This window comes from Panthera onca, chromosome D4, assembly GCF_046562875.1.
Source record: "Panthera onca isolate mPanOnc1 chromosome D4, mPanOnc1 haplotype 2, whole genome shotgun sequence".
In the NCBI taxonomy this organism is placed as follows: Eukaryota; Metazoa; Chordata; class Mammalia; order Carnivora; family Felidae; genus Panthera; species Panthera onca.
This window is the reverse complement of record NC_138351.1, coordinates 64,235,991-64,249,022: the sequence shown is the minus strand read 5'-3', so window position 1 is coordinate 64,249,022 and position 13,032 is coordinate 64,235,991. Positions and strand designations below refer to the sequence as shown.

The following is a 13,032-nucleotide window of genomic DNA, read 5'->3' as shown; positions in this document are numbered from 1 at the left end:
TGCTTCAGATTATCTGAGAGGGGTGGCAAGCTGACAGTGTAACAATTTTCATTTAACCTGTTTTTTCTTATGACCAAATCCTTTAATGAATCCGGCACAAAACTAGAATGATTGCATTCTACAACTGGAAGGACCTCAGTGTTGATTTACTCTAATCTACTTGTTTTATCCACAAGAAAATCCAGGGACATTACATCATTTTTACATAATCACACAATTAGATGATTATCCTGGAATAATCGTCTAAACCTCCTGGTTCCTAAACACATGCTTTTCCACTAGCTGGGAAAACAATAGAAAAAGAAAACTCCTTCTGTACCTTAGGAACCTTTAAGAGTCCTAAACAAAACCTTGTTTGGGACCTCAGGTTTGCCTTTCTCCCCACTGGCAGCAAATTTTGGCTCCCACCGTGATCAACCAATCAGTCAAACTTCAGAACCAAAGAAGGATTGCTTTGTCAGTCTCTCCTTTCATTCTGGACAGCAGTTGATACATGGAGCTGATAGTTTGAACCAGCAAATTTCACATCTCCCAATTCCCAGCTTCCCTTCTCTGACAGTACATGCTGGCTCTCAAGACAGCCATGCTCACTTGTCAGAAAACACTTTGACTTGAAACAGTCCCATGGGGGTGCACAAGCCCTATTTCCAGAAAACTCTTCTTTCCTATATGTTAACTAGTGTATCAAAACTATTTTGATTCCAATTTCCCAGCCACAGTTGGTTTCTGTCTTCCCTAAACGTATCAGCAAATTTTTTACTTCAGTCTTTGTTTTTGTGATGAATGAGAATGTAAGAGCTGATGCTGTTTCTTCAAGCTTCTCCTAAGAGAAATCAATCTTTTCTCCAAGCAAAATGACCTCCACCTGAACCAGGGATAGAACTCAAGAAGAGAGAGATTTAGTGGTAGTTGTCTTCTCTTAAAACTACAATCTGAAATAGCAAAGTCTGAAAAAAAAAAAAGAAAAGAAAAGAAAAAAAGAAAAAGAAAAGCAAGAAACCAAAAGAACATTTATTATATAAACCCATTTTGACGTAACAATGGAAAAAAATCCCATTTTTTGTGGCATCTGGGGATATGGAAGGGATGTTAGATTTTTTTTTTCTGTCCTAGATGCACTGGGTAATTGAGGTCCCTTCTGCCTTTAGCAGCTACTAACAATGAATCATTTGTAGCGGGCATAAGAATGAGGGACTCCATTCTCCACCTTTGTCTTCAGGGTGCAACCCTATCTTGTCAAAAGACAGTGGTGAGATGGCTTTTTGCCTCTGCTAGACCCCAGTGCCAGATGCCACACAATTAACTCCCCACTGGTTTCCTGTTTACATTTCCATCTGTGCTCCTGAGACTTAGTGTCTTACAGTTCCCATCATCTCCACATACCACATTGTTTTCAAAGGGGATGAGGACAAAATGGCGCATGAAGAGCTCTCTCTGCAAGAGAACAGAAAGACTACAGATTTGAATAGAAAACATTCTCATCATTGTTGGTTTATTTTAAAAGGAAAAAAAAAAAACATTGCTGGTTTAGTCTGGATGAGGTGCAAATCAGAAAATTTAATTCAGTACTGCCCCTGCCAACAAGTTCACAGCTTACAAACAGAACTTGGTAAAACACAAAGGGAGGATACTTCTAAGTTACAAAAAATGGTGTGATCAAGATACTAGTAAAAGTCTTGATTGCTGCTTTAAAAAAAAATTAATCTCCTAACTTTTTAGGGAATATTTCTCTCAATGCAATTTTAAAAAATATTATATGCTTTAAGAACATATATGTTTCTTGAACTTATAAAGATGTGGACTTATTAATTAATCAGACCTTATAGTTATATAAAAATGTCATGAAAGCAATTTAAGACCAATACCCTTTTAGCTTACAGAAATGTTTTATATATATGTATCTGTATCAACTGTGTTATAGCAGGTATGTAATAGACGATGTATTACCTATGATGTAACTCATTAGGTTAAATCTGAAATAAGTACTTAATTCACTTACTGATGTAGTTCATCAAAGGATCCTGAGAGTCTGCACCTACTTTCCCAAGTGCTTAAATGGCTTTGAGAACTTAAGAGGGAAAACAGTCCTTGGATTGCTTCATGTTGAATGTACCTTCACTTTATATAGTATTGATATCACACCAACTGCTTGTGACTACTGATTCCCCCTCCCAGCTTCACCATTCTGCATTTATTTAGGCTTAAAAGGTAAAACTGAGGCAAATATGAGCCAGTGGGTTCACTTTGATTTTGAAACCTTTTCCTGAGGACTCAGCACAGCAAACCAAAACTATTAAGAATTCAGAAGCATGTGGAAAGCCTTTCGTCATATTAAATACCACACATCAGGGACACAAAGACATATAGTGTGCTCTGGAAAAGAAGAAAGTGTTGAGATAAATGAATACATGTCCCAAATTTATGCATTGGAGTTAGCTGACAATAAAGGTCAAATGAGAAGAAAGAGTAATGGAACCGCACAGTAATGATTTGTGACCTTTCTGCCAAAGACCTTTGCCTGTTTTTGAGTTTGTTCCTTTACTTGCTTTCCGCTGATACGTAATACAGTGCCGGAGTCTGAGCGCTTGGGTTAGAGCAGAGCTGCTGTTACTAACTGTGCCCCATTGGTTTGGTCATTTCATCTGTTCTCCAGGCTCCTCATCTGCATGATGGGTTTATGAATAGTACATCTAGAGTGGGGCTATTGTGAAGGTTAAGTAAAATAATACAGGCAAAGCATGGACAAGCAAATAGTGCCCAATAAATTATTATCATCCGGTATATTGAATTCATAGATTGAGACCAATTCCCTATAAAATTATTCCGGATAGATAGCCTTCACATATCTCAACTTCTCCCACACACTTCTCTCTCCACTTTGATGTTCTGGGGGTAAGAGAAACCTGTTTTTAGAGTCTTCCTTATACCTGGGGCTATTACAATGTGTTCTCAATGGCCATTGCCCCAGCGTAGCTAAATACAGTATTCCAAGGACAGACAGCAAAAATGAATTAACCTTTCTTCCTGAAGTCTTTTTAACCCTATCTAAGATCTCATTTTCAAAATACCTATTTCCCAACTATATTTCAGGAAGATTCTTTTAGTCTATGGATTTCTAACTATACATTTGCTAGCCAAAATATATTTCTACTACTCTTAGCTGAGTAAAGCTGATTTATCCATGGGGAAAAGATCTGAAAATTGTTCTCTTGGGCTATTAAGCTGTATCCAATTTCCAGGGTGCCTGATGCCTTCATCTTTAGGGTTGAAGGATTCCATTTTGCTTCATCCATCAACCACAAAATAGTCAACCTCGTCTTTATTGCAAAGCCACGTTTCTAATGATAATGAAAGCAACTCAGGCTGCTAGGTTGAGTCAGCAATTTAAAAATCAGAATTCTTTGACCAATGAACACAATCAAATTTGAAAAGCAACTGATAAAAAGAAGGACAGAAATGAAACCTTCAAGGTTTTACTATTTTATGTTTCTGAATAAAGTGGATTTTTATGTCTTTTAACAAACACCTCTTCTAATCACCACTAACTTTTTTCCTATTTCTCCCTTTGTTCTGTATGCATAGTTTGTTTTAATTGGTTCATAATTATGATTAATGCCAATAATCATTTAAATGCCAATACTCAATATACATATTAAAATAGAAAATTAAAAAGGACAGTAATCTATTTTTAGCAGTCAATTGCAAATTGACATGATGGAATAGGGTGATTTAATATTTATTATTTCCTATGTAATAATTTTTTATAAATGTCTCTCTGCAAATTCAACATAGCTTTTTCCCCAAGGCGTTTTTAATACTTCTGTTGTAGTGCCAAAAAACTATTCTTAAAATATGTAGATTCATCGTAAGTATTAATTTCAGCTTTTTAAATTTTACATCATGTATTTTGTTTCATCTACCCCAAATGCCACTATCAAGAATCAGTCTAAGATGCCTCCTCTTACCCTTCTCATCTGGTAGCAAGATCGCATTCCTCTGAACTCTATAGAGTTTCATCCATCCTCCTCATCGCATCTGGTTTTTATATTTTACCTTGTTGGATTTATGCATCATCTACCTTGTCTTCCAGAAAAGTCCTATAACTTTCTACCACATTATGTACTTATTTATGTCTGTCTCCTCTCCCCCTTACCACCATGAGCTTCATGAGGATAGAATTAGTGTCTGACTTAACTTGGAAGTCTCCACAGCCCTTGGCAGAATATCCGGCACAGAATAAGCATTCAACACGTTTGTGGAACTAATGAACAGATGAATAGGTGTGCAACAAATGCTTATCAAATGAGAACTGAAAACAGTTCTGCCATTATTACACTAACCTAGGCTGCAGTTGTTGGCTTTGAGAAGATTTTTAGGAGAAACAATATAGTCAGGGAGTGTCCTTGCTAATTAATTCCCTCATATAGGTACAATCACATACCTATTAGGGCTGTGCTTATGCTATATTTACACAATTTATTGAAAAGTTTATAAACAAAATCTGCTTATGAATAATATATACTTGTGTCTGCTAAAAACAAACCACCAGTTTAGATGATTGTGTTTTTTTACTGAATTGTCTGGTTTGGGGAGTTGACATCAATATGACTATAGTGATAGGGCCTGTGTTGAAGAGGAAATAAGCCATGTATTCTCTTGTCTTGCTCACATGCTGTCCTGGACACAATGGAAAGAGCATTGGTTTTGGACTCAAACAGACCTACTTTCAAATGCTAGCTTTGACAACTATGAGCTCTGTGACCTCGGGCAGTTTACTTACTCAATCTTTAAGTCTCTAAGTAATACGTATTGTGCCGTAAGTTCATATAAGGGCTAGACACATATGGAATATTATCTGGTACACAGTAGGGCTTAATATGTTCTAGTTCTTGTTACTAAATTCCAGAGTGATTTAACTGAACTGTATACCATAGTCTACAGTATTCATCTAGTGCATGAAGTGCAAAATGGGGTAAGGTACGTAAAAAGTTTATTAGAGAACATGGTATATAGTCATCTCTCAATTCACATTAGAAATTGTCATGGAAAATTACTGCCTCAGGGAAAATACAGTAATATTCGGCAAATCTGGCCTACTTGCCCTGACCATCAAGCCATTTCTACCAGACAGTTCCAATTCCTCCTGCTATATGTTGTATATGCCCCAGTTCTCTCTCATGGCGTTTATCTCACTTGTAATGGTGTAATCATTACATGGTGCAGTGAAAACTATCTCCCTGTTAAGGTACATACTCAATGACCGCAGGGACTATATCTGCCTTGCTCACTGCTGAATCCTGACCACTGAACACAGTGCTTATTCACTCAAATATTTGTTCAGTGAATGAATGAGTGAATGAAAGATTGCATGAGGCAGTCAGTCATTGAATGTTATTAGACACTTGACCGTTATTGTGTCTGACATGTAAATAAGGGCTGAATGAGTGAATGTACGACTGAGTTGTCAATTGCATTCATTATAATAAAAGTTTCTAAAGAAAACTGCTTACTTCCTTATAGTTACCTATTATAAAAAATGTTATTTAATGATAACATCAGCAGAAGAACAGGCTGCCTATTTAAAGTCTTTTCTTGTCAGTCTTGCTTTCAAACCAAAACTACTAGGCACAAAGTAGGCACTCAAAATAGCTTTTTGGATGGAAAATTCTAATCATGCTCTTGACATTGTCATCATTTCCTTTACTTGCCATTGTTAGGGAACAAACAAAATTATCAGGGGAAAAACACCATACAGCTCTTTAAAACTCAAAAATTTTTTCTGCATTATTTTTTTTTGTCTTTTATTGGTTATAAACGTATCTCAAGCCTCATTTTTTTAAAAAAGGATTTGTGTATCCACAATAAAAAAACAACAACAAAAGCTAATGTCCTTGGAAATAAATTGTAGGATGGAATAATTATAGCGAGCGTTTGTTTTCATGAAGCATCTTTGAATTCTTGACAGCATTTTAGTCTTTATCGGTGAAAAAAGAGCTAGCTGTACTTTAATTTATCTTCCTCAATCATCCTGAGGGCAAAACATCTTTTTTTGACCATGCTGTCCAATAGTTAAAGACAAAATGTAGTTAATTAGCTTTTTCACATGGTTCATCAAAGAAAAGAACAGTGAATTAATAGTTTGGAAGGGAAGTAAAGCCGCACAGAGTGAGAATACAGAGTCCATGCTGATAAATAAAACTCTGACAACACATTACATCCACCTTTTTGCTCCTCCTTAGTCTTCCCCCCTGCCTCTCTTGCCTTAAATAACCACTGTCCTGGATATTTGGCTTATCATTTCCTTGATTTTCTTCTAACTATACTTTTGCCACATACATACGAATTCCTAAAATAGACTGTTTTGTTGTGAATGTGTTTACATTTACACAATGGAATCATGCTGGAATCTTCTGGGACTGATCTTTCTTATTCAGTATTGCTAGAAATCATCCATATTATCCCATGTAGTTCTAGTTTATATGTTTCACACTGTACAATACTACATTTGTGTAAACATTCCACAATTTATTTACTCATTCTCTTGTCAAAGAAAATTTGGGGGGCACCTGAGTGGCTCAGTTGGTTAGGTGTCTGACTTCCCTTCAGGTCATGATCTCACTGTTTGTGAGTTGGAGCCCCACATCTATCCTCTGGCTCCCTCTGTCTCTCTGCTCCTCTCCCCCTCTTGAGCACTCTGCCTCTGTCTCAAAAATAAATAAATATTTTTTAAAAACATTTGGGTTGTTTTCAGTTTTTGCTATTACATACAGTGCCTCTAGGAACATTCTGGTACATATTCCCATGTGGTTGTGGAGGAGCTCTTTAGGAATGTACTTAAAATTGCTCATGTTAGAGCATGTAAATGTTTAACTATAAAAAATAATAGCAAACTATTTTCCAAAATGGTTATATCAGTTTGTATTTACAGAAGCAACATGTAAGTGACCTACATTTTACTGACCTACATCTTCTCCAACACTTGGTATTACCAGACTCTCTCTCTCTCTCTCTCTTTTTTTTTTTTTTTTGACATGTTTTTGTGGATGTTTCAATGCTCATGCTATATTCTATGCTTACATGGTCTCATTATTAATAAACTAACAAAAGTGACCAATGATAAGAAAATGCCATAAACAAGAGATAGTAATTAATCCAGTTTTGTGTGTTCAAGGTTCAGAGGAGGGGTTTAGGAGAGGTGGATAGGGAATCCTAGCCCTGGTAAAGGCCTCAAAGATAGCTTCTCAAAATTACCTTGAAGGGTAGGGGTGCCTGAGTGGCTCAGTCAGTTAAACGTCTGACTTCGTCTCAGGTCATGATCTCACAGTTCGTGAGTTCGAGCCCCACGTCAGGCTCTGACAGCTCAGAGCCTGGATCCTGCTTTGGATTCTGTGTCTCCCTCTCTCTTTGCCCCTCTCCTGTTCTCTCTCTCAAAAATAAATAAACATTAAAAAAAATTACCTTGAAGGGAGGGGCAGAAGGCCTTGGAATACAATGTGCCGCTAGAACACAGTGTGCAGCCCATTCCTCTCCTTTCCAGTCTCCTCTCCTTCTCAGAAAGGCAGCAGATCCAAGGTAATCATACCTTGGACATCTCTGAGTCCTTTGAAGGAAAGATAGTGAAAGCTCACCCTACCCTTGTTACCAGGTCTGATGGCAACATCACACAATTGTGGTGGCAACCTCTTAGGCACCTCTCAGGCGAAAAGCTGATCTGAGATTATATTTTCTTCTAGGATATGGCATTGGTCTTCCACCCAACTCTCCACTGACTTCCAATATATCCGAGCTAATCAGTCAGTACAAGTCTCATGGGTTCATGGATGTGCTGCATGACAAATGGTACAAGGTGGTTCCCTGTGGAAAGAGAAGCTTTGCTGTCACTGAGGTAAGGGAAAAAGTGCTGATAATGTTGATGCTTCATAAAGCCTTACTTTGAAGGATGTGACGAAATGCACTGTTACATGTGTCTTGTGGTACAAACCAGGCCATTACATCTACTAGAACTCACCATGATATTTGAATGACTCCTACCTTCACTTGAAGAGTGCCCATTCCTATAGGAATTTGCAATAACACAAGTTTGTCTTATATTTGAATGTGATGCTATTTTGATGAGTAAATGTCTGAATTTCCATTTTCTTCTCTATGCAATATTCTCAAGTGCAGAAGAAATGCTGTTCAAATTACAGCAATAGTATCTGAGATTCTCATTAACTATGTTTGGTTTAGGGGCATCTGGGTGGCTCAGTCGGTTGAGCGTCCGACTTCGGCTCAGGTCATGATCTCGCGGTCCGTGAGTTCGTGCCCTGCATCAGGCTCTGTGCTGACAGCTCAGAGCCTGGAGCCTGTTTCAGATTCTGTGTCTCCCTCTCTCTCTGTTCTTCCCCCATTCTCTCTCTCTCTCTCTCTCTCAAAAATAAACATAAAAACAAAACAGTGTTCAGTTTAAGTGTTAATTGTTGGTCACGATGTGGACTTCAGACTGTCCTTCAAGATCCAATCAAAGCTATTTTCCCGATAGTCCAAAGATGAATCCTTTGTGGGTTTACAAAAATAGACATACTTTACCCAGTAATTCTTCAATACTGGATCATAGATTTTTTAAACTGAAAACAGCCAATACCTTTCTTTTACAGATGGAAACTAATACCCAAAGGTCCTAAGTGATTTGCCCAGGGCAAACAAATAGAATCTACATCTTTCTATTGCAGTGCTCTGCTTTTACAATGTAATGGGAAAGAAACCATCAAAGTGGATAATTAAGATAGGAGACTAAAAGATATAACAAGAACCATGGGTTCAGGTATTTAAAAGAGAAGCCAAATAAATCAGTACAAGGTCAGCCAGACATTTCCAAAAAAAAAAAAAAAAAAAAACTATAGCCAACAACAATAATGGATTCATATAGCCTCTATTTGTCAACAACTCCCAAATTTGTATTTCTACACAGACTCTTCTGAGCTCCAGAACCATATGTCTACCTTCCCGTTTGACATCCCCACTTGGATATCCTACAGGCATCTCACATTTAACTTGTCAAAAACTGAACCCTTGATCTTCTCTCCTAAATCTGCTTTTCCTCCTGTGCTTCACATCTTGGGTAATGGCGCTTCTGTCCATTCCAGAAACTGCCAAGGATCCTTAATGCCTCCCACATCTCACCTTCCGTATCCATCAACAAGCCATATTTTTTCCTTCTATAAAATATGTCTCAAGTATGCCCGTTTATTGCCATCTTTGCTGTCATGGCTCTAGTTCAAGCCATCATCCCTCATCTGGGCCACTGCAAAAGCCTCCTAACTGATGTCTGTTTTCATGTCTGCCTTTCTCCAATTTATTCTCCATGTGGCAGATCACTCTTCAACTTAGAAGCCTGCATTGGCCTCCCGTGTTAATTAGGGAACAATCTGAAATGCAGAACATGGCCTACAGTGCCCTGTGGGACTTGATCCTGCCTACAGCTTCAGCCTCGTCTCATGCCACTTTCCCCTGGCTCATTACAGCCCCACCACAGTGGCCATTTGAGATAGAGATACACCAGTGGCTTCTGTGCCTTGGCATCTCAGCACATGCTATTACATCCTCCTTCCCCAAAAGTCTTACGCCTGGCATTTACCAGCTAATGCCTTCTCATTATAAATTCCCAGCTGAAATCTTGCTTCTCCAGAGCCTGCCTATAATCCCTGTGCCAATCTGAGTCATATCTTCCTTTTTAACCTCATATTATATCTCACTGAGAAGATAGTCATAGAACAAAGATTTAAAGGAAGCAAAGAGGAAAATGGGGAACTAGGGAACTAGCATGTTCTGTTTTTTTACTATGTGACAAAAGCTGTACTGGGGACATTAATTCATTGGTTCTCACTACAACCCTGTTAGGCAGGCATTTTTATCGTTATTTGGAGAGGTTTGCATGGCATTTTCTAAATGAAGTAAAATTGGGCTGATACTGGTAGCTGAATTAAGTCAGCTGAGAAAGAATAAAAACCAGTTACTTAAATTGTGCAAAGCAGCAGTTCACTTGGTGTTTTCTACCATTTGCTGTGACCGTGGTTAACTCATGCCAAACTTCCAAGTGACTCAAAGTTGACAAAAAAGACATTAGACAAGGCAAAAGGAGCCTCTCAGTCATGTCCCCAAAGCCAGCCATATGGAATGATCTGAACCTGCTTGATCACATGAACACCTCTAGGCTGTTGCCATTTCAGAGGACCATCAGACTGAGATATCAGCTGGAGGGACCATCTGACTCCACTGGACAAACCTCCACTGGAGGTACAGGACTCTGCAGACTCAGAACCTAACTCCACCAGGCACATAGAGGGGAACATCCTTCTGGAGACTAACATAAATCTATTTATTCCAGTATGAAAAGAGCTACCACAAAGCATGATAAATTTGAAGCCATATATTTCTGGACTTGTATCCTGACTCTACCAATTAACAACTGAATGACTTAGCTGCTATTAAGTCTCAGTTTCCTCATCCATGAATGAATATGATAACACCTGCCTTGCTGTTTTGTTCTGAGAAGAGGAGATCATTTATGGAAAGACACCTGACACAGGGGCACCTGGGTGGCTCAGTCAGTTCAGCATCCAACTCTTGATTTCAGCTCAGGTCATGATCTCACAGTTCCTGAGTTCGAGCCCCATGTCAGACTCTGTACTGGCGTTGCAGAACCTGCTTAAGATTCTCTCTCTCTCTCTCTCTCTCTCTCTCTCTCTCTCTCTCTCCCCCCCTTCCCCTGCTCTCTTCTCTCTCTCAAAATAAATAAATAAATAAACTAACTAAAAATAAAAAAAAGAAACCTGACACAAGCAGCAAATGATGGAAATATTAATATACAATCAGTGCAGGGAGAATGAAATCATCATGATGGATTAGACCAACCATGACTCATCCCCTAGGACTGATGATGGGACGGCTTCCCTTGAAATACATGGTCACATAGAGAATACCTAAATGAAAGCAGCATTCCCTTAGGAAGAGGGACACGGGAGAATGGATGCCAAATAAGCAATCACTCACCTATTCCATACCCACTCCATAAATGGAAAAGTTGCTTCCTCTCTCATCCCAACCACTTCTTATCTGTACAATGAGGTGTTTGGGTTTTATCATCTGCAAGCGCCCTCCTAGCTTTGATCCAGTGGATCATCCTGAGATAATATTAATATTCTTTACAGTACAGCATAATGGTTCAAAACATGGGCTTCAGAGACCGTTCTGGATTTGAACCCTATTGGCTATGTGATACAGGACATGTTAGTTGGCCATTCTGAGCCTCAGCTTCTGCAAATTGGGGATGATAATATCTACTTTATAGGATTATGGTGAAAATTAAGGTAGATAGTGCTTGTAAAATACTGAACTATGCCCAAATATGGTAGCCACAAGATCACTTATGTTGTTAAGGATTTTGAGGTTTCACTATAAATGTTCAAGGATTTTTATGAATTTAGCAGCAATTTTGAACAAAACCAAATTACATGTGGACAAGTAAGAAGATAAGTTTTGAATAACAAATAGTCATTAGAAGCCATAAACTGTTCAGGTCATGCATGCAAAATACACTACATTTTTTTTTCCAGCCATGGTTTTTAACAGGTCAAATTCAGGAGAGAACTGTTTGGGAAATTCTGGATGTAGTGAATTAGAAGCAGTTGGATAAGAGACTGACATCAGGATCAAGTTATAGTTAAGACCACCCTGGGCCCTCTCTCCTAGTCAGCTGAATTTGGAAGGAGGAGAGAGGTAGGACTGAGAAGAATGGAAGGGAAGTGTATCATTAGTTGGAACCTCAGACAAGAAAAAAAAAAGAATATTCTGTGTGTGTAGAGGTAAGCAGGCCACCCCCAGCCTCGGGGAATCTTCTGAACACGCATGGAGCTGTTCTTTCTCAGGAACGGTGCTCTGCAGTATGGTGCATCCTGGTCTGTGCAGTAGCAAACTGCCATATGATGATGCTCACCTGTGTGCATTTAAACAGCAGTGCGGGGGCGCCTGGGTGGCTTGGTCGGTTAAGCGTCCGACTTTGGCTCAGGTCATGATCTCGCGGCCCGTGAGTTCAAGCCCCGCGTCGGACTCTGTGCTGACCGCTCAGAGCCTGGAGCCTGTTTCAGATTCTGTGTCTCCCTCTCTCTCTGCCCCTCCCCTGTTCATGCTCTGTCTCTCTCTGTCTCAAAAATAAATAAACGTTAAAAAAAAATTATTTTTAAACAGCAGTGCGTATCCTTGTACACCAGCCGGCACATTTGTCTTGAACAACCTATGACAGAATTTCAGAATGTCTCCCTCACCGAACCCAAAGGCAGAATATAATTAAATGAAACCAGTCTTTATCTCATTGGCTGAGCTTGGGCTCCTCTGTGAAGGCCCTCTGCCTGCTGGATTTCCCTTGGCTCAATCCATGAATTTCCACCTGCTTTTTTTTCCCCAAGCTTTCAGAAAAGGTCAGAAGAAGGAAGCATTTACGTAAGTGCTTTGCTTCCCATACCTTTTGCCTCAAATGCCGTACATTGCTGGGCTGTGCTAGTGTAGAAACCAGGACCAGCCCTGAAATGGGACAAGCCAGATTAGAAGCCTGCATCTACCATCAGCTTGCTTGGGGCAAATGACTAACTCAGCTCAATCTTAGCTTCTTCATCTCTTCAGGGGCTTCTTGGGTGGAGTAAATAAAATAGCGGTTTAATGAACGTGTCCCACCTCCTTCACCACCCAGGGGGAGGAGTGCTGCAGGGTACCTCTCCCGACAGGTGCCCTTGAGGAGGACATTCCTTCGTTTATCTCTGGCCCGACTCTCCATTTTCCACATCCAGTCCTAGTCTACATATGTTGCCACAGAGTAATTAAACACCCTTTCACTCTGAAAAAATAACCTACTTTGGCTAGTAAGCGATATGGTCACCTAGTAACACTATATGAAAGCTGCATTTTCTTCTTATCTCTGGTAATTGGACATTAGTATTTCATCCCCTGTGAGGACTTTGATCTATTCACCTCCCATCTCTTGACAACCCCAGAGCTGTC

General features: G+C 39.3%; 1 protein-coding gene across 4 annotated transcripts in view; it reads left to right on the top strand.

Annotated features, from left to right (window-relative positions):
• The window catches only part of GRIN3A (glutamate ionotropic receptor NMDA type subunit 3A), a 287,822-nt gene that overhangs the window by 237,469 nt on the left and 37,321 nt on the right, over positions 1-13,032 (top strand). For all 4 annotated transcript variants that reach the window (XM_078436632.2, XM_060609162.3, XM_078436634.2 and 1 more), the window contains one exon: positions 7,734-7,885. In XM_078436632.2, coding sequence (XP_078292758.2) covers positions 7,734-7,885 — 152 coding nt within the window. The remainder of the gene's footprint in view (positions 1-7,733; positions 7,886-13,032) is intronic.